General features: G+C 45.4%; 1 protein-coding gene and 1 long non-coding RNA gene across 2 annotated transcripts in view; both read left to right on the top strand.

Moving 5' to 3' along the window:
- Nucleotides 1-1434: 1434 nt before the first annotated feature.
- MAMDC2 (MAM domain containing 2) overlaps nt 1435-24969 on the top strand; it is a 135276-nt gene continuing 111741 nt past the window's right edge. Inside the window, exons 1-4 of the mRNA XM_014541232.1 lie at nt 1435-1531; nt 2963-3080; nt 5532-5602; nt 7516-7749. Of these exons, the coding sequence (XP_014396718.1) occupies nt 1435-1531; nt 2963-3080; nt 5532-5602; nt 7516-7749 (520 nt within the window). The remainder of the gene's footprint in view (nt 1532-2962; nt 3081-5531; nt 5603-7515; nt 7750-24969) is intronic.
- On the top strand, nt 8902-17135 carry LOC106726459. Its single transcript, XR_001362535.1, has 3 exons — nt 8902-8915; nt 15925-15928; nt 17034-17135. It is a non-coding gene; the product is annotated as an uncharacterized LOC106726459 (long non-coding RNA).

Genomic DNA, 24969 nt, shown 5'->3' with positions numbered 1-24969 from the left:
CAGTGGTTTGCTGGCTGTCTTCTGCATTCCGTGGCTTGTAGACACATCACCTTGGTCTCTGCCCTCATGTTCACATTTTCCCTGTGTGGTCTGCGTAAAAATTTCCCCTTTTGATAAGGACACTAGTCATATTGGATTAGGAGCCCACACTCCTCCAGGGTGACCTCATCTTAACTAATTACATCTGCAGTGACCCTGTCTCCAAATAAGGTTACGTTCTGAGATACTGGGGGCTAGGACTTCAACATATGAATTTGGGGGTTAGGAGGGACACAGTTCACACCTTAAAAAGAGTTTACCAACCAGAGAAAAGGAAAAAGGCATTCTGATTGTGAACAGAAAGAAGAGCACGTGAGAACACAGAAGGACATCATTGGGGAAAGGCAATGGCCAGCGGGGAAGTGGGTGTTAGGGTGGGATGGACGTGGGATGGAGAGGTCCCACTCTGATTACAAAAGTACCCATAGGACGCTGGGTACAAAAACTTCACTGGGTCAGGGAGAAACTCGCCTTCCTGGTCTCAGCCCACCTTAGGGGTACAGGAAGGAGGCAGAAGAATCTGAGAACAGGGCTTTTTTCCTTTTTTAAAAATTGATCTTAGAGAGAGGGAGGGAGGGAGAAAGAGAGATAAAGAGTGAGAAAGGGAGAAGGGGAGAGAGAGAGAGAGAGAGAGAGAGAGAGAGAGAGAGATTGCCTTTTGCATGTGCCCTGACCAGGGATCAAACATGAAACCTCCTGAGTATGTGCTCTGACCAGGAATCAAACCCACAGACTTCTGGTGTATGGGACTATGCTCCAACCAACCGAGCCACACCAACCAGGGCAGAACAGGACATTTCAAAGTGTCTGCTCAACCCACCTCACCACCCCGTGTTGGAAGTACAGAAGTTAAGAAGACTTTGGTAGTAGCTATAGTTGGGTTCACATCCCTGCGCTGTACCCTTGGGCACGTTGCTTAAATTCTTCAGGCCTCGTTTTTCCCCCAGTAATTGACCATGACACGACTTTGGTAGTAGCTATAGTTGGGTTCACATCCCTGCCCTGTACCCTTGGGCACATTGCTTAAATTCTTCAGGCCTCGTTTCTTCCCCCAGTAATTGACCATGACATCATCTGGCACAGCACAAACACTCAGCAAAGGTGCCAGTAGTATCCCTGTGATGAGCCATCCCAGGGAATTTTGATTTAAAAAAAAAAATCAAAAGGTTGCATTCAAACCATATTGAAGGATGTCTGACTCCAAGTTAAGATTCACAGTGAGCTGATGGAGGAAAGAGTAATGGTAGAAAGTATCTATTGAAGTATCTATTTCCTTTTAAATGCTCACTCTAAAAGAAATACCTACTTTACTGGTTTAGGTCATTTGAGGGTGGCAATTTGAACAGTGGGTTATACACTTTGTAATAAAGGGAGATTTGTAAGAACTGGTTAACTATGGGCCTTGGTCCCTCACAGAGGACGATTCAGATCCACGGCGAACATGTGACTGTCCTTCGGGGTGAGAGGTGGCTGGTGCTGGGCAGGAACCAAGGTACACCACCCGCCAGCCCCAGGGCAGCGCCCCCTTCACCCCCTGCTGGAGTGCCACAAAGGTCACTGGTCAGACAGGCCACAGAGCCTGGGATTATTTTACCATCTCATTTCAACTGAGAGCAGGCAGTGAGCAGGGGCATGTCGGTGTGCATGTGTGGAGAGAGAGAGAACACGAAAGCAACACAGAGCATAGGCAGAGTGTAGAGTGAGAGGCAGAGGGGCCCAGCCCGTGTGCAGCTCAGAGACCCAGAGACAGAGAGACAGAGACAGAGAGACAGAGAGGCAAGAATCCACAGCGGAGACCATCTTGGAGACAGAGACAGAGAGACAGAGACAGAGACAGAGAGGCAAGAATCCACAGTGGAGACTGACTTTGCACAGATTAGAGGTTATGTCATAGGTTATCATTTTAAAACTTACAATGTATCATAGAAAGAAACACAAGTATAATTACTATAAAGGGAATTATGAACCGCCTTACATCTGTACAGGACCTAGAGTATTACCAAGTCCTCCCCACGTGCCCAAATGCTGGCCAATGAGGAGGCCAGCTAATGACTTCTCATTCTGTCCCTGGCACTTGGAGACATGTGACCTTGGTTAAAAGTCATGTAGATTCTGTTTGCCTGTTTCTCTTCTCTAGACTGGGACTGGTTTCCTGGGCCAGGCTACCACCTCTGGAGGGCTGGCGGGGAGCCTTCCCACCCATCTCCTTTTGTCTATCTTGATGCTGCAAACTCCAGCTTAAGAACAGAGATTTAAATATATTGTTTTCATTAATTGCCAGCATTTGAAAGTCAAGAGCTACTGTGTAAATCAGGACATTGGGTTTCCTTTGGAAAATGGGCAGAATGGGCAACGATGGGCCTCTGTCCCAACGTGGCAGCTCCGCCTCAAGCTGGTGCCAGCGATGCCCTTTAGCTCACCACAGTCCCCATCACTCCCCATTGCCTCCCGGACCCCTGGATTTTGTTGTTTGCAGCCCTTGTTCTATCTCACCAACATATTTTGTTGAAATGAACTTTTCACGGGTCAGTCTCCTGTCTCAGAGGCAGAGAATATGTCTTGTTTGCCCCTGGACTTCCAGCCCTGGGCCCAGCGCCTGGCACATCAGAGCGCTCAGGCAGGTTTGCTGAACTTACCAATGCGTGGCACCAGGTGAGAGTGACAAGCAAGGAGAGAGAGCACACCCAAGGGAAAGTGGGCCGTGAAGACAGCCTCAGCCTCCGCGATGCGTGCCAGGGTGCTCAGGCAGGTTTGCTGAACTTACCAATGCGTGGCACCATGTAAAAGTGACGAGCAAGGAGAGAGAGAAAACCCAAGGGAAAGTGGGTGGTGAAGACAGCCTCGGCCTCCGAGTCTGGCCTACCCTCCGCGATGCGTGCCAGGGTGTGTCCTCAACACTGCACTTCTTTATTTCCTCCCACAGGTGAGCTGCTCCCTCGAATGCGTCACCTGGCTATGAGAGAAGACAGTGAAAAGAGGGTGATAGAGGCTCCTGCAAGTGTTTTATCTTCCTTTCTCTTGGATGCTGACAGAGACAGCGGGTAAGTCTGCTTGCATGTGGTCTAGGCAGTCCTTGTGAGGAGAGACAAGCCTTTGTGAAGAGGAAGCTCTTAGGGGCAGTGTAGCATATGTGATCAAATTCTGGCGACACACTGGCTAGACATGTGACCTTGAACAAGTAATTGACCCTCCTGGGCCTGTCTCCCCATCTGTAAAATAGAGATAACAATGGTATTCGTCTCATAGGGATGATGCATACATTGAATGAGATAACATATGTAAAGTGCCTAGCACATGTTTGCTTGCTGCATAACACTCCCTAGATTACCTTCCTCAGGCTGCCAGAACAAATTACCACAAACTGGATGATGTAAAACAACAGGGAGCTATTCTCTCACAGTTCTGGAGCCAGAGGTCCCAAATCCAGGTGGCGGCTACCCTCCTCGGGAGCTCCAGAGAGAATCTGTTCTTTGCTCTGGATGTGGTTCCTCCCAGGCATCCCTTGGCTTGGGGCTGTGTCCTCCAGCCTCTGTCTCCCTCCTTTCATGTGGCTGTTACTTCTCTCCTGCCTCCTGGAAGGACACTTGCCATTGGGTTAGGGCCCATCCATCCCGTCATCCAGGATGATCTCATCTCAGGACCCCGAACTTAATTACCTCTACGTAGCCCCCTTTTCCAAATAAGGTCACATTCACAAATTCCAGGCTGCAGCTATATCTTTTGGAGAGGCTACCATTCAACCCACTATAATACCTAACGTTTTTTGAGTGCTTTCTGTAAACCGAACTACACATGCATTGCTTGATCATCCGATTAAGTTAGATCCCGAAGAAGAGAGTCCAGTCCCAGGTGGTTCCTACCTTGGGGCCTGATGCTGGTTTCCTAAGTGATGAGGCTGAGCACAGCTCTGTGGCTCCATGATTAGTGACCAAAGGGAGTGGGTTGACACACATCATTTGTAGATTTTTCTGGATTCGCTCTTGGCCCTCTCCATGTGCTGTATCCTTTCCTTTCTCTGCAAAATGCCTGTGGTAGATGCTGATGTGCTGTCCAGATCCTCCTTAAGGACTTGTCCCAGCTACTGGGAGTGCTGTCATCAAACAGTCTTTAGCTGTCAGCCCCTGTGAGTTGGCCTCAAGTGCAGAGAGCCCCTCATTGTAGATCACCTGTCCTCATGTGGGCCACATCCAGGACCGATGAAAGCAGCAACACATAGAATTCGGCCATTTCAGCCTAATATGGGGCACCTTTAACTCTAGGGTTCCCTGTGCGGTCACAAGAGGCTGTGAGGGGATGTGTCACTTCCCCCTTGGCCCAGTCCTGCTTCCACGGGAGTTGATCCCAAAGGCACCCCCCACTAAACATCCTACATGATAAACTCCAAATCAGTCTGCTTCCCAGACACACCAACCTGTGCCAATGTTGAAGGACCATCTATTCTGGGATCGAGCAATTATATGTGAGTTAGAAATTTTACTCCAACTACTGTGTATTCATGTGTAATGCTTCTGTTTCCCGTAGGTGACCATAAATAATGTCACCTTAAAGTTTAAATCATAGTTTTTAACTTTTTGGAGAGCTCTTTAAGGCTTTGCAGTTTTTCTTTTTCCTAAGACTTAGAACATGCAAATGAATCTAAGGCAATCCTAAAACTTGGAAATACTCTGCAGGTACCTGGAAAAAAGGAGCACTGGTTTGATAGTTGCTGAAAACTTGTAATATTTTGAGGTTTCAAGTTGACTTACATTTGCCTTTGAATTTTACTGTTCTGGTTGAGAAAATAGGCTTTTGGAATAAATCGGGTCAGGGCTTGATCTTGTCTCTCCCACTCACTGTCACTGAACTCTGTGCCTCAGTTTCCCCACCTATCAAATGAGAGTACTAATGATATCTACCCCAGAGACCTGTGAAAGTTAAATGAGATTTTCTCTATAAAACATGTATTAATAGTAAACACAACAAATGCTATTTATCATTATTAACTACTACCTGAGGCAAAGCAAATAAATACATGCACACAAACAAATTTTAGATCATTTGATCCTTTGCTTACAGAAAATTCATGAAAATTTGTCCAAACTTATTTTAAAAAGATACAATGGGCTTTTTTCCCCCCTTCTTATTAGAGAGAAAACCATTGAGTTTTCTAATACTGAAGGTGACAACTGAGTAAAGACCTGAAGGCAGTGTAGGCGTGGGCCACATGGCTCTCCTGGGAAGAGCATTTCAGAGGGAACAGACAGTGCAAAATTCTGAGAGGTCAGCTAGACGTGCTTGAGCTCTGACCAAGAGGCCCATGTGGCTGGAGTGGACTAAGCAGGGCAGATGAGGTCAGAGATATAAGGGGGTGGGGACAGGTCTTATAGGACCTGGCAGGCCATTGTGAAGAGTCTGGATTTTGCTAAATGATTGGGGAAGCTATTAGGAGTCTTGAGCCATGGAGTGACATGGCCCAATTTATGCATGAAAAGGATCCCCTGACTCCACATTAGGGATGGAGTGGAGGTGGACAAGGCAGAAGAAGCGGGGAGACCGCTGTTGGACGGATGCTACTGCTGCTGCAGTAACCCTGGCTGACAACAATCGCGTTTAGGTCAGGGCAGTCACAGTGGGCACGGAGCATTCAGCACCGGCTGTATTCTGAGCCCTGAACTGACAGGATTTGGTAATGTCTTGAGAAGAAGAGTTAAGGATAACTCTCAGTGGTGTTTTATTTTTGTGTGTTGTTGTTGTTGTTTGTCTTGAGCAACTGAAGAAAAAAGGCTCCTTGAACTAAGAAGAGTAAGATGCAGAGAAAGGCAGGTTGGGAAGGAATGGGAGGTGTTCATGTTGGGCCCTGTTAAGCGTGCAGTAGCTCCTTAGCATCCAAATGAACATGTTGAAGTGGCAGTGAGAAGCGTCTGGGGTTGGCTGGCAGTCTGGGCTGCAAGTATAGAGTTAGGAGTCATTGGGCTATAGTTGGTGCTTCAAACTATAAGATTGGATGAAATCACTGAGGAAGTGAGTAGAAATAGAAACAGAAGATGTTCAGGGGTCAGAGAGATAACAAGAAACAGCCACGGAGCCTGAGAAGGAGCTGTGGGTGAAGGACAAGGAAAACCAGGAGAGTCTGGAAACCAGGTGATGCATGTGAGCAGGGCTTCGATGGGTGAACAGGAGTCTGTAAGGCCAGTGGTCCTGCAAGCGTGGTTGCAGACGAGCAGCATCAGTATCTGCATCTGGAAATCTGTTAGGAATGCGCAGAACCTCCGGCCCACCCTCAATCTACTGGGTCACCAACTCTGATGGTGGGGCCCTCCAGGGGATTCTGATGCACCCCTCAAGTGTGAGAACCACTACCCTAGGCATAAAAGTGCCTGCACAACATTATAATGAGGATTGAGAAGGGGAAAAACAAACAAACAAACAAGCTTTTTCTGTACTGGAAGAGAACAATTTTAAAGACCCACTTAGTGCTCAAAGCAAATGTGCAGCACATGGGTACCTCCCAGTAAACCCTCTCCCAGTAAACCCTCGTGCCCACGTCCCAACTTAGAAACCTTCTGTTAATTTATCATGGCTCTCTGGAGAGGAGGAATGCCCCATTCACTGGACAGAGGGAATGCAGAGCACCAGGCATGCCAGACATTCCACGCTAAAAACGCGGGCCGGGGGTGGTATTTCACGGTTAGCGTTCCTGGGCCACGAATGCTGAAACCCGTGAGATGTGAAGCTATTCCACCCTCCAGTTTCCAAAATTTCCTCTAGATTTTCCCAGGAGGATCCCACCGTCTTCCATTCTGGGGAGAAGTAGTTAAAATTAAGGCCAGCCCCGCAGGACTGCCATGCCAGATGCGGAGAGGCTGTCCCCAGAAATAAGCTGGCTCCCACCGCGACTGGGCGGGGCGGAGCTCCTCCTGGAAGGCCAGCCCCAGGGCAAGGGATCTGGTCCCAAACTTTGAAATCTTGCGCGGAGGCACTGCATCCCGACCTCTCCTTTCCCAGCCACCCTTTAAAAAAAAAAAAAAAAAAAAAGTGTGCAGTTGTCTCCTCCCCGCCCAGCCCTATCCTCGCCCAGGACCAGCTGTGCGGCGGGGACGCGGTCAGACCCGCGGCTGCAGCAGACCAAGCTGCGCTCTCCATTTAGGCACCTTCAGCTTTCCGCCCGGCGCTGGGAGCACTTTGCAAAGTTGAGCAGCTCTTAAGCGCACGCTTGGCCTCTCGACTTCTCCCGCCCCCGTCCCAGGCGCCCCCGCCTCCCACGCTCCCTTCCACTGGGAGCAGCTCGTCCCAGCGGCTGGTAGCTTACACCACTATGACGCTCTCGTGACCCGCTCCCTCTCCTGCTGCTCCAGTGGCCGGGCTCGCTGCCCTGGGCTGAGCCATCCAAGGGCGCCTCCTGATACTTCTCCGCAGCGGCTCTCTCGCTCCCCAAGCCAAGCCTGGGGTGGTGATGAGGGTGCGCGCAATGGAAGCCCGGGTGTGGGAGAACTGTAGTGCATCCCCTCACCTGCCCCCTCCTGCACGCCTTCCCCTCACTTCCACCAGGTAGTTTCCCAGGGGCGCCCAAAGTTGGTGCCAAGGCTCCCCGAACTGAAACTCGCTTTGTGCCCGCAGCCCTGCAGCTTGTCCGTGCCTTGGACCTGCCCGCTGGGTCCTGCGCCTTCGAAGAGAACACCTGTGGCTTTGACTCCGTGCTTGCGTTCCGGCCGTGGATTTTAAATGAGGAAGGTAAGGAGACTCGGTGCCCTGCTGGTTGGCTCTTTCACGTGGGAAATGCTATCTTGGGGTTAAATCCCCTTGGAAGGAAAAGTGTGCGTCATGGATCCTCCTTCCAAACCTCAGCTGTGCTGCCTGGATGGCCAAGGAAGAGATGGGGGGAGGAGCGGGGTGTCCTTTGTTTACCTGGCCTGGGGTAGAAGCTCTGAGGTTTTGCCCCTCCCCCCAGCACTCCATAATGGAAGGGAGAAAGGGGGCATGGATGATGACTGTCTCCCACGGCCGGTCATCCTCTCTGTCCCCTGTGGACACCTTTGCTAGCTGGGGAAGGCAGACGGGGCATTCTCTTCCCACCCTGCAGGAGGGGTTCCATAATTCTGTGATGAGACCTCTGTGTTTTGCTGCATGACATCATCATCATATTCCTGTTGTATTTATAATCCAGCACTTGGCAAAAGAGGAAACCAAGTCCATGACCTTGTGCTTGAGGCCACTCAGCTGGTGGGTGTTGGTCGTGGTCTCACCACTACATACCACTTGGGTTCTAGTGACAAAGTTTAAATGTGGGGTCTTCAGAGGTATCTTCTTACCCTTCATTTAGTAAAAATAAGTAATTCTCCAGTGCCCAAAGCTGGCACCGGGAGTCCCTTCTCCTTTCCTCTCGCTCACTGTGTCACCCCCATCAGAAGATTGATGCCCCAGGCCACGGGGACTGGGAAAGAGCCTTCTTTAACATGTGTCACCCCCATCAGAAGATTGATGCCCCAGGCCACTGGACTGGGAAAGAGCCTTCTTTAGCACACTGCAGCATAAAGGAGGCCAGTTTACCGCCTTCCCCTCTCCAAATGTCCTCAGGCCTCCAATCACCCAACGTGGGGAAGGGTGGAGCCCAGAAGCTCTGGTTAGGACATAGGAACTGTCAATCACAGTTTATTCTGCCCCAGGCTTCTATTTGGGGCTTTGCATTAGCTTCTCTGACACTCACAGGTGGGTGATGTTAAGCCCCATTTTCACAGAAGGGAATCTCAGTCTTCGAATATTTAAATGGTTGGTCCAGTCACATGGCATTGGCCAGCTCTGACCTGTCTAATTAGGGGAGGGAACTCGCTCAGTAGAGCCACTTGCATGACCCTGAGAGTGAAACCCTTAAATATTATGCCCTACTAGGCACTTCTCTAGTCCTGGCCCTGAGGAAAGGAAATGAACATCACCCCTTCATCCAGGAGCCTCAGTCCCTGAGCCCCCACCCCCAGTCCTCTGGCAGGATGGTGGCCCCCTCACAGCAGGCTGCTGCCTGGGTCAGTGGCATGCCACAGCCTGCCCAACTCCACCACCTCCCAGACCCACAGGAAGTGCTCTCCGCTGAGTTGGCACCTCTGCACAGTGGCAGTTAAACCATGCAAACAGGAAGATGCTTATAGGAAAAGGTGATTAAGGTTTAATAGTATAATGAAGGTACTGTTGCTTTCCTGTTTCCTTTCTTTCTAACTTCTAGCGGCCACTGCTTTCTGGCTCAGTCCTAGGACTTCTGGTTTGGCTGGGGGAAGTGAATTCATTCGCCTTCGAGCACTCCAGGTGGGCAGGTTAGGCTTCAGTCGTTACAGATGGAGTTTTTCAAAGACCAGAACTTGGACATAACAGTCCACTCCAGATAGGCAAAGAGTTCATTGTGTGCCGGCTGCTGTGGCTGCCTGCTGAGAAGCCATCACTAAGAATTTCTGTTATAAACCCATTTCTAGATTGGTAACTTAAAGATAATAAAATCGCCCTGGGCTGAAATTTGGCAAGCTGTTCACAAGTTTCTCTGCAAATTTCCTTCATCTGGTTGCAAAAACCCTTTGAAACTGATTCCATCTGTGCATTTGTATCCACCAAAGAAAAGTTGTAGGTTTCAGAGACTTTCGCCCACAGTGTTTGGAACACAAATGGCATTTCTATATGTCCTTAGTCCATAGATTAATTTACAATGGAAAGAACAATGCTAAAGGCCAGTGAAGGGAGAAATTGGAATTTCATCACAGGAGATTCAAATCTGGGGTGATTGTCTTAAAATATCTCCCCAGCTGCCCAAAATTATATTGGAGGTCCAACCCTTTAGTTTATTTCAAGTATTAGTTCTCTACACATCTCCAGTTACAATTCCAATGTCTCTAGTTCATGGCCATTTTGAAATATGCTTGTTCTCCACTGGACACAGGATGGGCGAGTTTGGCAGGGCAATGTGCTGGCTTGTGTTGTGTACCACCATGGGGGGCACCCCAGGGACAGGGTGTGACACCAGTCCTGGGGACCAGCCCCTGCAGTCTAGCCTCCTCTACTTTCTACTTTTGCCAATGGTGGCCTTGGTGGGTGTTTTGTGTTTGTTTTTAAATTTTCCTCTATGTTTTTTTGTAGAATTTTTTTTTATCTTTCCTAACTTGTCAAGGCAAGTGAGATTATGTCAGACTCAAATTTGAACTCGTTTCTATGTTTTAGTTTTGAATTAAATCCAGGAAAGACGAGATCTATTTTATCCTATAAAAATCTTTATTCATTCACTCCTTTACATAGTGGTCCTCAGCTGGAATCCAAACCATTGGTTCCATTTCCACATGTCAGCCGTTCGCCGGAGGATTCTTAGAGAACAGAAAGTTGACCTTTCATCCAGAGTCACAATTCAAATTAGTCATCAGGTGGATGTTGGCTTCGTTCTGAGTTTTGGATATTTTGGCTTAGTATCTTTAACCTAACACCCTCAGAGGAACTGAGGGAGGGGGAGGGGTAAAATCCAAATCCAGGTACTGCTTTTTAATTGGAAGTTTCAAAAACAAAGCCACCCAAGTAGGGAAAGGCAGATACTGAAATGTGTCAGGTTAAGAGAAGGTAGAAAAATGAAATTCAAAGCATTTTTTGTAGGGAAAGCATTTTTTTCTATAGCAGTGGGGGTCAGGAGTCGAGAAATTGCCTAATCCAGGAAGAGCAAGTGCTGATATCCAGGCAGCTAGAGGTTTGCTATAACAAGGGGTGGGGTGGGGGTGTGACCATGGCAGAGGTGCCCAAATCCCTTTGTGAGCACATGCGTGTGTCTCTTTCTGACACCTCCTTTCTTCACCCAAACCTTTTCCTTCTATCTTGAGGACACTTCCAGTCACTTGGCCATCTGAGTTTCAGTTCTGCACGCAGTCATGTGCCAGTTATAAATAGTGATAATCCGCCTGATATTTCTTGAAGCCCAGCTAGAGCCAAAAGTCTGGCAAGGGACCCAGGGCCTTCCTGGAACAGGAGGAGCAGTCCTCCCTTCCTGCGGATTACAGCTCTCTTTTCCTGACCCTGAGGGGCCCACTCTGCTTCTCACCCTAAAATCAGGGGTTCACAAGGTAGTTCCTGCCCCCTGGGCCTGCTTGAACCTGCATCTCCCCTGCTTATGGGTCTCCTGGTGCCCTCTAAGCAGAAACACAACCCCACGTTGTGTTGAGACCAAGAGCAGCCCACATTCAGGGTGTCCCTCGGATGTCTCTCAGAGAGACGGTCAATGCGATAGTATCACCCGGCATTCCCCGGCCGCCCTGGCTATGCTGCTGTCAGGTTGAGTGTGGCTGTTGTGCACTGTGCCTGAGCATGGCATTGGATCTGCTCTGGCTCTGCAAGGGCGCCTGGATCCTAGTGGTGGGCCTTGGGGATCATCCAGTGCAATGTCCTTATTTTACGGAGGAGCATGCTGGGCCCAGACAGGCTCCCAGTCATGGTCACGGCCCAGGCAATGGCAACCTCTCATGTCCTCTGTTCTTCACCAGTTCTTCCCTCCAGTATCACTGCCTCATCCCAGTCTCCACTGGGTCCTGGGCCCTGGAACTTTGTGTTAATTATAGCAGTTTGGAAACTCTTCATAAGAGATATAGTTACAGTTCATACATATGATAGAACACAGGTTCCAAAGATGTGGGCCTACCAGAGTCACACAACACTACACTCTTGGTCATACAGTGCATTTATTCACTCTTCCGGATGTGTGGGGTATCCCACCTGTCGGCAATCTTCAGCATATAGAAAAGGGTCTGGCATGTAGTAGATGCTCAATAAAGATTTATTGAGTGAATTAATTTGCTAAATGAGTAAATGAAGTATTGGATGATTAAAAGGTCCTTATGCATGTTCATCTGTGCTCTTGGTTCATTCTGTACCTTCAAAGGTAATTCCTTATCATGAAAAAAATGTAAGCCTAGTGGTTAGTATAACCTCTAAGCTAGACAGCTTGAATCCAGGCTCTGCCCTTTCATGCTGTGTGGCCTTGAACAAGTTACATATCCTTTCTGTGTCAGTTTCCTCAGCTGTAAAATGGAGATAACAAAAGTGCCTATCTCGTAAGATTGTTGTGAAGATTGAATAAATTAATACATGTAATGCATAGTGAGCACTTTAGACATGTAACCTGATATTATTCTTACTCCACTATTACTAGATTTGTATTTTATCAGTCATGATTTCTTCTAATCCAAACAGCTTTCCAACACAGCTTCTGAGAAGCTACGGAGAGTCTCATTTTCTTTTGATTATAGTTTTGCCATTTGCTCTTCATTCCAACCAGAGGAAGAACATTCCTTTTCTTATTATTTGCCTCTATTTTTAGCACCCACAAGCCTCTCAGGCCATCTAGCTTTTGTATGACTGAATGAGGTATGGAGATAAAGTATTAGAACCAAGTTCACTGGTTGATAGTCTCTCCAAATGACTTACTAGTAACACCTTTTCTTCGTAAATTCTTGGTTTGGGTCAGGAGTCCTTTGCATCCTGCCCCATCACGCTCCCACCCTAGGCTGCTCTTCCCTACGTATCCATCCACAGAGCTGGTGCCTCAGCATCAGTCATGCTCCATGATTGATGGTGCTGGTGCCTTCTATGATATGCCTCGCCATACTCATCTCTCATCTCCTAAGCTCTTTGGGAGGTCCCTAACCCTTGGCCTCCCTGTCAGTCAGTCTAGGGCAGTGGTCAGCAAACTGTGGCTCTCGAGTCACATGCGGCTCTTGAGCCACATGCGGCTCTTTGGCCCCTTGACTGTGGCTCTTCCACAAAATACCACATGCAGGCGCGCGTGTATAGTGCGATTGAAATTTTGTGGCCCATGCGCAGAAGTCAGTATTTTGTGGAAGAGCCACACTCAAGGGGCCAAAGAGCCGCATGTGGCTCGAGAGCCGCAGTTTGCCGACCACTGGTCCAGGGTCTTGAGTTCTCTTGCCTGAACCCTCCACTTGGGATTTAAACTGCCTGGACTAGTCATATCTGCCTGCTCCGCTTTGCCTGACTGACTTTTCTGGCCATAGGTTCTGTCTGGTCAAACTCCCTCTTACCAAGGCCAGCACCCAGTCTGGGTTCCTCCCTGCTCGAGTTAGAGTTGCTCAATGGGAAGCCATCAGCTCCTAATCTGATCCCCAACAAGGTGCCTGGGGATTTTTAGGAGGTTCCCTTTCTCATAATTGCAGAAGTCAGCTGTGATCACAATGTATGGGGAGGAAAATATAATTTCTTGTCATAGGACTTTCTTCATTGCCATTTTCAGTCTCTTAGCCTGCAGTTAGCATGTTTTGTGAGTCGCCTCTTGGGCTACAGTACTCATAAAAGATCTCAGAATCTCTTTGGTAGGTCACCCACTTTTCTTACAAACAATATTTGATTTTTAAGAATTTGAGTGAAATCCAGTTTTGTTCAGAAGGGATGGATATCTCAAAAAATAGGGCCAGCAGGTGGTGGAACATGTTTTGGGCATCTTGGCTGGTCAACCCTGATTTTCATATCTGCCAGTTTTCCGACTGTAGATAGGAGGTAGTGCTTAACACAGAAAAACATATTACAAGTGATAAATGATAAGGTTATTTAAGGGCAAGAAACTTTCACAGTACATCAGAAATGTCTATTATATCCATTAGGCCATACCTAAGTAAACAAAGCATAATGTCATACTTAATGTCAGCGAAGCATTCCCGACCAAAACTAAAAATTTATAAATAAATTCTTATACCTATGCATTAGGCTAGTGGTACTTAACTTTGATTGGACATTAAAAACACATAAGTAGTTCTTTTAAAAGAGTCACATCCAGGCCCTCCACCAAGAGATTCTGATTTATTTGGCTCAAAGTGGGGCCAGACTTGGCATTGTTCACAAAAAAAGCAAACACGATAAATAAACTCCTTAGGTTTTTCCAATGTATAGCCAGGGTTGAGGACAGTGCCTTAGAATGACGGCCAACTCCCCATCCTTCCAGAAGTAAGAAAGAAGCAATGCCCTCTTGTCAAGGGGTTGTTAAAAATGCCTTGATAATTATCAGTTACCCTCAGGGTAAAGTGCAAAATGCCTAGCTTGGCACTCAAGATGCTTCATGATTTGCCCCAAATTACATTTCTACTCTGCCCTCTCATTAATTCCTAATGTGCGATTCACTCAACACACCCTTGACTTTAAGGCCTCCTTGCTCTAGTTGCATTGTTTTCAACACCTGTATTATTATGCCCCATCTTAGCCTATTTAAATCCTATTCATACTTTAAGATCCAGCTCTTTGTTGAAGCATTCTCTGAGTTGCCCAAGTCAATGAACCTCTCCCTTGCCTCCCTTCCCTTACTTCTCTGCCTTCCCTTGTCTCTCTTCATTCCACTTTCCACCTTGTAAATCTTATTGGTGTCTCCTTATCAGAGTCCCCACCCCTTTACCTCATCAGTGTTGCATCTTTCAGAATAGGAACCACATCCTCCCACCACACCTGACAAACAATATGTGGTATCAACAAACACTTTGGATTTAATCAATGTCTAAAGCTCTTGAAAAGCCTTGACATTTTTTCCCTGTAGTGAAAGAGGTTGTGTTTCATAATCCTTCCTACCATAGGACTTCAAAGACTTTGGAGGCTAATGTTGTAATTTCTGGATATAATGCTGAAGCAGTATTTCAGCTTGTCTCGCCACTATGTGGTCTGTCATACCATGGACAAATAGCCCGTGGGTTATTTAGCTGTGAGGCTTGCCTGAGTCCCTTGATCCTCTGCCATCACAAACAGTCACAAAGCAACCTCGAGAGTGACACTGCTTGATCTGAAAAGGCATTTTTGGCAAAAGACTATTACACTTTGAACTAGCTTTTGAGAGCTGTTAGTTTCCAAGAGCTCGAGTGTGAGGCTTCAGTGGTACCCACCTTGATGGGTAAAAGCCAGTAGAGATATTTGTCTGCTCCTAAAAGAATCTCTTGCACACTGATGTGATTGATGCAGAGACCAATGGATTGGGTTTGTGATTGAGTGAGGTCCAGAATATATGCTTTCTCTACTTTGTGAAAAAGTTATTTGTGTTTTTGGGTATTCTGAGGCTAAGAATAAGATGATAAAGCAAAGCAAGTAGTACCATGTCATAACTTCATCGTATCCAGAATGAATCACATCCTTTACAGAAAAAGCTCCTACTATTCAGTCTATCAACAAGCATTTGAGCCCTTGTTATCCATCAGGCACTAAATTACTAGTTGAAGTGAATAGAGAACAGGAAGTACAGAGGTGGTCATGGTCCCTGTCTTTGGTGGCAGCAGAAGACCAATAGGAGGAAACACAAATCTGTAATTATGGTGGGAGCACATGGAATTGTATGCTACTCAAAGGTCTTCACAGCAAACAGCATCAGTTGGCTGTTCCAGCAGAAAAAGGAGTTTATGGGAAGGGCGCCCGTTAGCTTTCAGAATCAATAGGAAGTCTAGAGAGCTATACATTGGGCAATAATAAAGAGATGCAAAGTGTAGGCAAGATCCTACTGGAGGAACCATTTGTGTGACTTTGCCGCTGGACATTTGTCACTGAACTGCTGGGCCTCCTGTTCATGATCCTGCAGACAATGAGTAGTATGTGGCCTGCTATCCAGACCAGCAGCTGTGAGGAGGGTCAATGTGAGGGGGATGAGATTGGCACTGGGAGGCTAGTTAGGGGACTACCCAGTGAGAGATGATGAGGACTTAAAACAGGACAGATGAAATAGGAGGGGTGAAAGGGAGGGAGTAAATAAAACACCAAAAGGGAACTAAATTGACAGGATTTGGTGACTGATTAGGTGGGAGCAATGAGTCAGTGAGTGGAGAGTGACTCCCAGATTTTTAATTTGAGTACCCGTTTGTTGCATGGTGCCAAAAGTTGAGAAAATGTCAAATTTCTGTTATAGGAATAGTTCATAATGAGAAGTGTGAAGTGAAACCTAATGAGATAGTTACACAATAGCTTCCTACACAGCCAGAGTCTGTGATCCATAGGTAGCTTTTTGTGGTACCTGCCACATACATTTATCATCATTTGTTAGTGTAGAAGATGTGTCCAGTTCTGAGTTGCCTGGGAAACATCCAGGTGGAGGTGTCCAGCAGTCCTTTGATATAAGAATCTGAAGGTCAAATACAGTCGGGGTGGGACTATGGCTGCAGGAATCTTCAGCATAAAGATAGTGGTTGAAATTTTGAGCGGAGATAAAATCACCCAAGATGAATGTATAAAGTGATAACAGCAGGAGGTTGAGGGCAGAGCCTTAAACTCATGTTTAAGGATTAGGCAGAGGATGGGAATGGTGGAATGAGAGAAACAGAAGGAACCAGACTTGTATGGGGAGAATTGGGAAAGTGCAGGGCCACTGCCCGAAAGCATTAGGAGTTTCAGAAGCAGGACATGATCCATAGGATGCAGAGCAACAGAGAGATGGACACAGTGAGCCTTGTTGGTTGGAAGTGAATGAGTGAAGTTTCAGTGGAATGATGAGGGCAAATGTAGACAGTTGGCAAGGAATTCCCAGCAAAGAAGTTTGGATGTTCTCCCTTAGAGAGAGGTTCAACCATATCTACAAAGAAACATGAGAAGAAGGGTTTTTGTTTTTATTTTGTTTTGCTTTGCTTAAAAAAAAATTAAATTCTTTATTGTTGAAAGTATTACATACTAGTATGTATCCTTTTCCCCCCATTGACCTCTTCCCACCCACTCCCGCCCCCCCCAGCACATACCCTCGTCCTCCTACTGTTTGTGTCCATTGGTCATGCTTATATGCATGCATACAAGTCCTTTGGTTGATCTCTTACCACCCTCCCCCCCTTGCATTGCTTTTTAAGAAGGGGAGACTTGAGCTTGTTTATGAAGTGAGGGGAAGGGACCTGTGAAAAAAGAAGACTTAGTAGAGAAGGGGGCTTCCTCACTCACTCTGTCTTAGACCCAATTTCCACACTGACAATTCAGAAACCCCTAGAATATGCAAATTTCTTCGGCCCACATAACCCAAGAGCCCTGCCAAGTGGTTCACACTAATACTTGAGTGTCATACAGATGGCCAAGTGACATATAAAAAAAATGCTCAAAGTCACTGGTCATCAGAGAGATGCAAATTAAAATGACAATGAGATATCACTTCACACCTGTAAGAATGGCTACTATCAACAAATCAACAAATGACAAGTGCTGGCGAGGATGTGGAGAAAAGAGAACCCTAGTACACTGCTGGTGAGAATGCAGCCTGGTGCAGCCATTATGGAAAACAGTATGGAATGTCCTTAAAAAATTAAATATGGTCCTGCCATTGGACCCAGTGATCCCATTTCTAGGAATATATCCTAAGAAACCCAAAACACCAGTCAGAAAGAATGTATACATCCCTATGTTCATAGCAGCACAATTTACAATAGCTAAGATCTGGAAACAGCCCAAGTACCCATCAGTAGATGAGTGGATAAAAAAGATGTGGTACATTTATACTATGGAATAGTATGCAGCAGTAAAATAGAAGGGCCTCTTACCTTTTTAGACAGCATGGAGGGACCTGGAGAGTATTATGCTATGTGAAATAAGCCAGTCAGAGAAAGACAAGTATCACATAATCTCACTCATATGTGGAATCTAATGAACAAAATAAACTGATTTTTTGTGGTCAGCCAAAGATCTTGTATGCATGTATGCATAACCCATGGACACAGACAATAGGGTGGTGAAGGCCTGGGATGGGAGTCAGGGGCAGGCTAGAGGGGGTCAATGGAGGGGAAAAAATAACACTTGAGTGTCAACCTCAAAATGTGCAAAATTTTATTTTTGCTATAAATGCAGAAGATGTGGGAGATTGGGCTGAATCTGTGGTAATTGTGATACATCCTGGAACATAGTTATTAAAAAATCTCTATAAGCTCTAGGAGAATGCTTGGGGTATAAGGAAATTTTAATAGCATAGCATATTCCATTTCTGTTATAAGGAAATTTTAATAGCATAACATATTCCATTTCTGTTATAGGAATAGTTCCCAATGAGAAATGTGAAGTGAAATCTAATGAAATAGTAGCATAATAACTTCCTACGCAGCCAGGGTCTGTGAACCACAGGTAGCATTTTTAAAAAATATTTTTATTGATTTCAGAGAAGAAGGGAGAGGGAGAGAGAGATAGGAACATCAATGATGAGAGAGAGAGAGAAAGAATGAATAGTTCCCAATGAGAAATGTGAAGTGAAATCTAATTAAATAATAGCATAATAACTTCCTACGCAGCTAGGGTCTGTGAACCACAGGTAGCATTTTTAAAAAAATGTTTTTATTGATTTCAGAGAAGAAGGGAGAGGGAGAGATAGGAACATCAATGATGAGAGAGAGAGAGAATCATTGATTGGCTGCCTCTGCATTCCCCCTACTGGGGATTGAGCCCGCAATCCGGGCATGTGCCTTTGACTGGAATCGAACCTGGAACCCTTCAGTCCGCAGGCCCATGCTCTATCCACTGAGCCAAACCAGCCAGGGCCACAGGTAGCATTTTATGGTACCTGCCACCTGTGTTTATTATCATCATGTCTAACCTTCACAGTGGTCCTGGAGGTGGTTATTCTCAGCATTTTACAGATGAGGAAGGATGAGACACAGAGATGAAGATAACATGCTCAAGGCAACACGGAGTCAGGGTTTCTACCCAAGCCTACCTGGATTCAAAGACTTGAGCTGCACTTGGCCGTAGACTCCCTCCTATCAGTGAGTAGGACGACTCTTTTGTTACTTCCAGAGGTCAACACCAAGGAAGACAGACCTGCAAGATTTATGCCACTGTAGGGTTAGTGGGAACCCGCTGCCAAATATTTGATGTCCCAACATTCCAGCTCCTTCCCTGAGTTCTAGGCCTCAGCTGCAACTAGTGTGCCTCCATGCGGTTGGCCGTAGACTCCCTCCTATCAGTGAGTAGGACGACCCTTTTGTTAACACCAAGGAAGATAGACCTGCAAGATTTATGCCACTATAGGGTTAGTGGAAACCCGCTGCCAAATATTTGATGTCCCAACATTCTAGCTCCTTCCCTGAGTTCTAGGCCTCGGCTGCAACTAGTGTGCCTCCATGCGATGCTGAGCCTTGGGAATCAAACAGGCATCAAGCACAGACAGGGCAACGTCATTTTACTTATTTTTTTTTCCATAATAGATTAAAGTTTACTCTTGGAAACATTTGAAGGAGTCTCTTCTCAGTCCTCAGCGTAATTTTGGCAGAGAACTTCAGGGAAAATTTACAGTTTGACCTAGCATACTTTGGCAGTCCTAAGGAATACTCCTAAACTTCGAATTCATCCATTCTTACTGTGAATGAGTTAAAAGAGAACTGAGATAAATGTGTTTTTGTAAGCTGGTTGCCCTACTAGACAAGCATTGCGGTACTTCTTTATTGTTACTCTTAACAGAATGGCAATATTGCTATACAGCAAAGAGATATATAACTTAGCTCGATGCCGGGAGGAATTTCCAATCCTTATTTGAAAAACTTTTGCCTGACTGCCAAGGAGAGCTGAAGTGTTATTTGGGGCCAGGCTTATAACGAAGATGACTTTAATATGCTTTAACTTCACTGTAAAACGGCCTTCTTTGCCTACCAGTATTTTCTGACTAAGACCATTTAATCTGAAACTATAACTTAAGGACTTTTTTTTAAAGCTTCTACAGATTGCTTCTATTTTGTGACTTTATTAAAAATGGGTAATAGACTGTTGGGGAATTTTCTTTTTTAAGTCTGCATTGACCCTGCATTGGCCAATTTAACAATATAAGCTTTATGGAAACTCTGGTTTTCCATTACAAATTTTGAAAATCCGGAATTAGCCTCTGAATGATATCACTGTTTTTGCAAACTTTCCCACAAATTCTGATGAAGAAAATGTGAGTTGAACATGGGTACCTTTTTGTTATTTTTTAAAGAATCAACATGGGAGAGCAGACTCCTTTTGAGCTCACATTTAGCACTTAGACATAACTGGGGGAAACACCCCAATGTATTCTGGGTTTATAGTATTAGCCCTACAGATTTCCATCTTGTTGTCAACATGAAAACTCAACAAACTACCTACACATAGTTCTCTACTAAATATTACCTAATAAAGGAGAACTGATGTCAGAGATGACTCATTCTTAATCTTGGGCTTGTGGACTGGGGCTTATCTGCTTTCCATGCACAGATGCTTTAAAGAGTATTGAATTCAAAAGGAAATTCTGTTAAATGTAGAACACAAATCTCAAGTTTTTAGATCATCCCTCACTTAAAGAACATACCAGTAATTACTAATAATGTCCTGCTCAAGTTTCATCCAAGTGGCCTTGTAGTTTGTCAGGTAGGCTGTTTAGCCATTTTTGAGAGAGGAGGAGGGTGGCTGTTTTGTGTAACAATTGAAACAGCTGAAATGCTGAGACGTTTCTCTGTCCCTCCGCATATCCCTCAAGCCTCTTGCCTCTCCGCAACTCAGCTACTCACAGCAAAAACTGTTCGAAGATGCAAAGGGTGCAAAATGGTTTATATTTTTAATTAACTCCATTTATTCCTCATTTTGATTATCAGGAAGTCATTTGTACTTTCTTGACTATATTCCTGTCATAAAATAAGTTTGGAGACATTTATGAGCGATCTCTTGCTGAGCATAATATTAGTCTAGTAGTCTAAGAATTCTTAGAAAATGTAACAGGTCTTGGAAAAACAGATAATATTCACCATCATTCTCTCCAAATGGGCAGTGAATCACGGTCATGCACCAAAGATGCTGCGTTTGAGACTCATGATTTAAGAACTTTTCCTTGGAAACATTTGATAAAAGGAAAAGGCTGCAGGGGGAACTGCAGGGATTCGGTTTCCATCGCCTTTTATTTGCCATCACCAGCCACCAGGTGCATCACAGAATGACACGCCATCAAAGTGCCCTCCACTGGGAGCCGAGGCTGACGCCTGGCATGTTTTATTTAAATATTTTAAGAATAGACACATCAGTGATCATGTTTTATGTTCATCCTCTTATTGTTTTTTAATGAATCAAGATCTCATTTCAGATCTTGATTTTAAAGATCTCATTTCAGAGTTGCTAAAACAAACTCAAAGACCAGTGTGGCATTTGCAAGCTTTTATTGAACCCTGTGTGATTATCTTGGCACTGAGCCAGAAAACCTAGTAGAAAAATGAATAGTAACAATTCTTTTTATGTAACATTTATTGAGCAATTACTATATGCCAAGCACTGTGCTAGATACCTTGTGTGTATAATCCTTACAGTGTCCTAATGAGGAAGATGCTCATTACAGATGAAAAAACTGAGCTTTAGAGTTTTTTTTAACAGTCCCAAAATGAGGGAACAAGTAATTAATGGAGCCTGGATTTTAACCTACGTTGGTCTCCAAAGACTAAGAAAATAACCACTCTGTTATTTTACCTCTTTTTTCCTACTCTCCCTTAACACGGGGTCTCAAAGGATCTTTGTGATAGAAATAATAATAGCCGTTATAATAATAGCTAACGCTTATGGAGCGATTTCTCTCATTTGCATGCTGTTCTGTGTGTATGATGTCATTCATTTAATCCTCCCAGCAGCTTAGTGAGGTGAATCCTCTCTTCATCCTCATTTGGGAGTTAAGGAAGGTGAGGCCTACAGAGTTAGGTCACAGGGATCCTAGGAGGCAGGACTGTCTTTTGTAAGAGGTTTCTGGCTCCCATCCATGTTCCGTGAGGATGTGTGGCAGTACATTTGCTAGGCCTGGAACCCTCCTCCCCCACACCTTCCCGTAGCTGTCTCCTCCTCCTCATTTCAGGCTCCACTGAAATGGTACCTCCTTCCCTGAACAGTTTGACCTTTCTCATGGTCACTACCACTTGGTCCAAGTTTAATTCTCTCCAGAGCACATTAGCTCTCTGGTATTTTTCTTTTTTTGTTTAAGTGGGTGTTTATTGTCTGTCACTTCTGTTAAACTGTAAGCTTTATGCAAGCAAGAGACCCGTCTCCCTTGTGTCACTGTGGGTTCTCCCAGGTCCAGTAGTGTTGGAAAAACAGATGACTAGATCTTAGTCCCTGTGGTGATGCTGACCTCAAAAAATATAAAGGCCGACACATTGTTAAATGAAGACAAATACCAGGGGAGCTTGAGCATCACGGAGACGTTCTGTGTCAGGGATGCGTTTCCCCGGAGGCGTGTCAGGGCAGGAGCCGCAGATAGGAACGGTGATCTTTCAGTCACGCTTCGGTCCTGCTGTTAGGTGCGCCTGCTCTCCCTTTGTCTGCTGGTGTGAGCAAGAGGTCCACTGGGGTAGCAGAGACTTATTACCCAGCGCAGGATAGTGTTTCCTCCTTTGACAAATGTAGACAGCAATTCTGCAACAAAGAAAAGATATATAACATTTAGAACCTAAGTCGTAAGACAGTGCCCAGTGCTGAATAAGGAAGTGTGTGTGCGTGTGCCTGTGTGCCTGTGTGTCTGTGTGTGTGAAGGATAAATTTGTGGTCTGAGAGCGTTTTTTTGTTTGTTTGTTTTTCAGAAAACTGGCTAGTTCCTCCCAGTCCTGATGGTGTGTGAATTGTTCAAACAATTGTCTTAATTTTCTTTTCTCTGCCTAAGATGAGCCAAGCTGATTCCTGAAATCCATCGCAGTCATCAAACCCCAGATCACGTGGAAAACATTCTCCCTTGTCATCACAAGTGTTTAAGATCCCAGTGACATAGTGTGGAGCCCTTGAAGCAGTTTGAAAAGAAATTGTCAAGTAATAGGTGTCTGGCCATATTTTCATGCATTCTTATAAAAATGTACATAGCGTGTTGCATTTCTACACCCTTCTCTCTATGGAGGTATTGATAGCCAGTATCATAACTGAGATTGTGGATCTGTGTTCTCTGGACCCACTTAGAACCACAACTACTAGTCACTGCCACTGATCATGGGCCCTGCATCTCACAACCACCCTCTGAAGTGGGCGACAGTCGCTCGAGTTCACCAGTGAGGAAACGGAAGTTACTGGTGGTTAAGTGGTCTGCCTGATGTCACCACTAGAAGTGGCTGTGCTGGGGTGTGAAGGCTTGTCATGGTATCTCTCCCGCCTCATCACTCCCAAAGCACTGCCATTATTTTTGAACCTCTCCAAAAACACCACTCTTTGCTTTCATTGGCCTTATTTAAGAACATATCTTTTCTTTCCTATTGTGCTGTTATGATTCTAGAAGTTAGCATCCACATCTCTTCCTTCTCTGAATCCCCTATATGCCATAGTGAAATGCCTTTTTCAAAATAAACCAGGGCTGAGAGTAGGGTAGGGCAAGTGAGGCACTCACCTTGGGTGGAAAATTGGAGGGGACACCAAAAAAGTTCTCAGTGATCAAGGTACAGAATATTTGAATGCACTATTTAAAGACGCAAACCTAATGCCAAACTTCTGTGATGTCAAAATATCAAAATTTTAAATAAAGGTAAGCTCTAACCCTGCACTTGGCCTCCCTTGCCTGTTCCCGGTCCTGTAAGAGCACTTAGAATGTGTTGAATGAATGGGCCGTAGAATTGGTGTTTGGCTCAAGGTGAGCTAAATGTGCCATTAATGATCCAGTGAAATGTTACCATTCAGTTTTCATTGATGAATCAGGTGGACTAATGCTCTTGGCCTTCTTTTGCTGTCCGTCTGTCCATGACGATGTTGATTCAGCTGGTCACATCACATCCATCCAAGGCTGGACAAGCCACCAGAGTCCAACTTCCCTACCAGCCTTAGCAGCAGTCTGCCCAGCAGGGGCATTTTCTTAGCAGAAGTTCAAGTGCCCTTTGATTGTCTAAGATCCTTAAGTTTCTGGAATTGCCCTTTTATTTTGTTGTTTTTCCCATCTTTATTCTTGCTATTTTAAGAAATCAGAATAATTGTTTGGATGTGTAAGATATATAAATATGTACATATACCTACATATGTCACTCTCTCCCCTACTGTCCCACCCCTCCACCAGGGCCAGGTAGATAGTAAGAAGCACAGTAAATATTTGTGAATGTATTAATTGGATTGTAGGAGATGGGCTGTAGGAACAAGAATACTTGAATTTTGAGCATATTAAATTTATATCTAACGTCAACATTAAGCTTTTTAGTCATAAAAAGCTTTATATCAAACTTAAAGCACTAGCCCTTCTGTGTGTAAAAGGACTAGTGCTTTAAGGTAAGCTTACTTAAGTTAAGCCTACTTTTTCCATGCTGTTTTCCCTGTTTGTATTTGGAAGAGCAACAAATGAGGAGTCTGTAAGTGGAATGCCATTGCACCGCTGTCTGCAGTAACAATAGACAGAAATCTGGGGCCTGAGTGTACATTGGGCAGCCCCTCCTTTCAGCAGCCAGGCTCTGGACATAGTCCTCTCACGGCAACTTTAGTTTCTCTCCAAAGACATGTCTCCCAAAGTCCATAGAATTAGAATGTGGAAGGCAGGTTTCAAGTCTACAAATGGTCAGACTGACTACAAGCTGAAATGTAGGGGGAAGGAGGCACCCCTGCTACTGTGGCAGCAGGGACTGGGCCAAGGAGCCTTCCCTCCTTCAGGTGTGGCCTTCTTCACTGAGCACAGGTGTCCTTGCTGTGGGCCCAGATGTTGAAAAGAAGGAGCAGTTTCCATCAGAATAAATCTTTCTACTGCTTAGGTACAATCTACCTAGACAGGCCCAATCTAGAAAGACTCAGCAGTTTTCAGCAAGACCATGTTATCCATTCATTCAACAAATATCTTCTGAGGACCTCCATATGCCAGGTGATGGGAATTCAACAGTGAACAAAATAATAGTTCATCTCCATGGATATGTGTGTGGAGAGTGGGTTAAGATAAATGATGCAACAAACAACAGTATGGCATGACAGGTGGTATACGTGTTATGGAGAGAGGGGGCAGGCTGTTTGGCTCAGGTGGGCAGGAAAAGAGTCTTTGGCGAGGAAACGTTCGACCAGAGGCTGGAATGAGGGGGAGGATGAGTGCTG

The sequence above is a fragment of the Myotis brandtii genome, unplaced genomic scaffold (genome assembly GCF_000412655.1).
Source record: "Myotis brandtii unplaced genomic scaffold, ASM41265v1 scaffold266, whole genome shotgun sequence".
NCBI lineage: Eukaryota > Metazoa > Chordata > Mammalia > Chiroptera > Vespertilionidae > Myotis > Myotis brandtii.
Note: the sequence above shows the minus strand (reverse complement) of the source record. Positions and strands in the feature narration are given on the sequence as shown.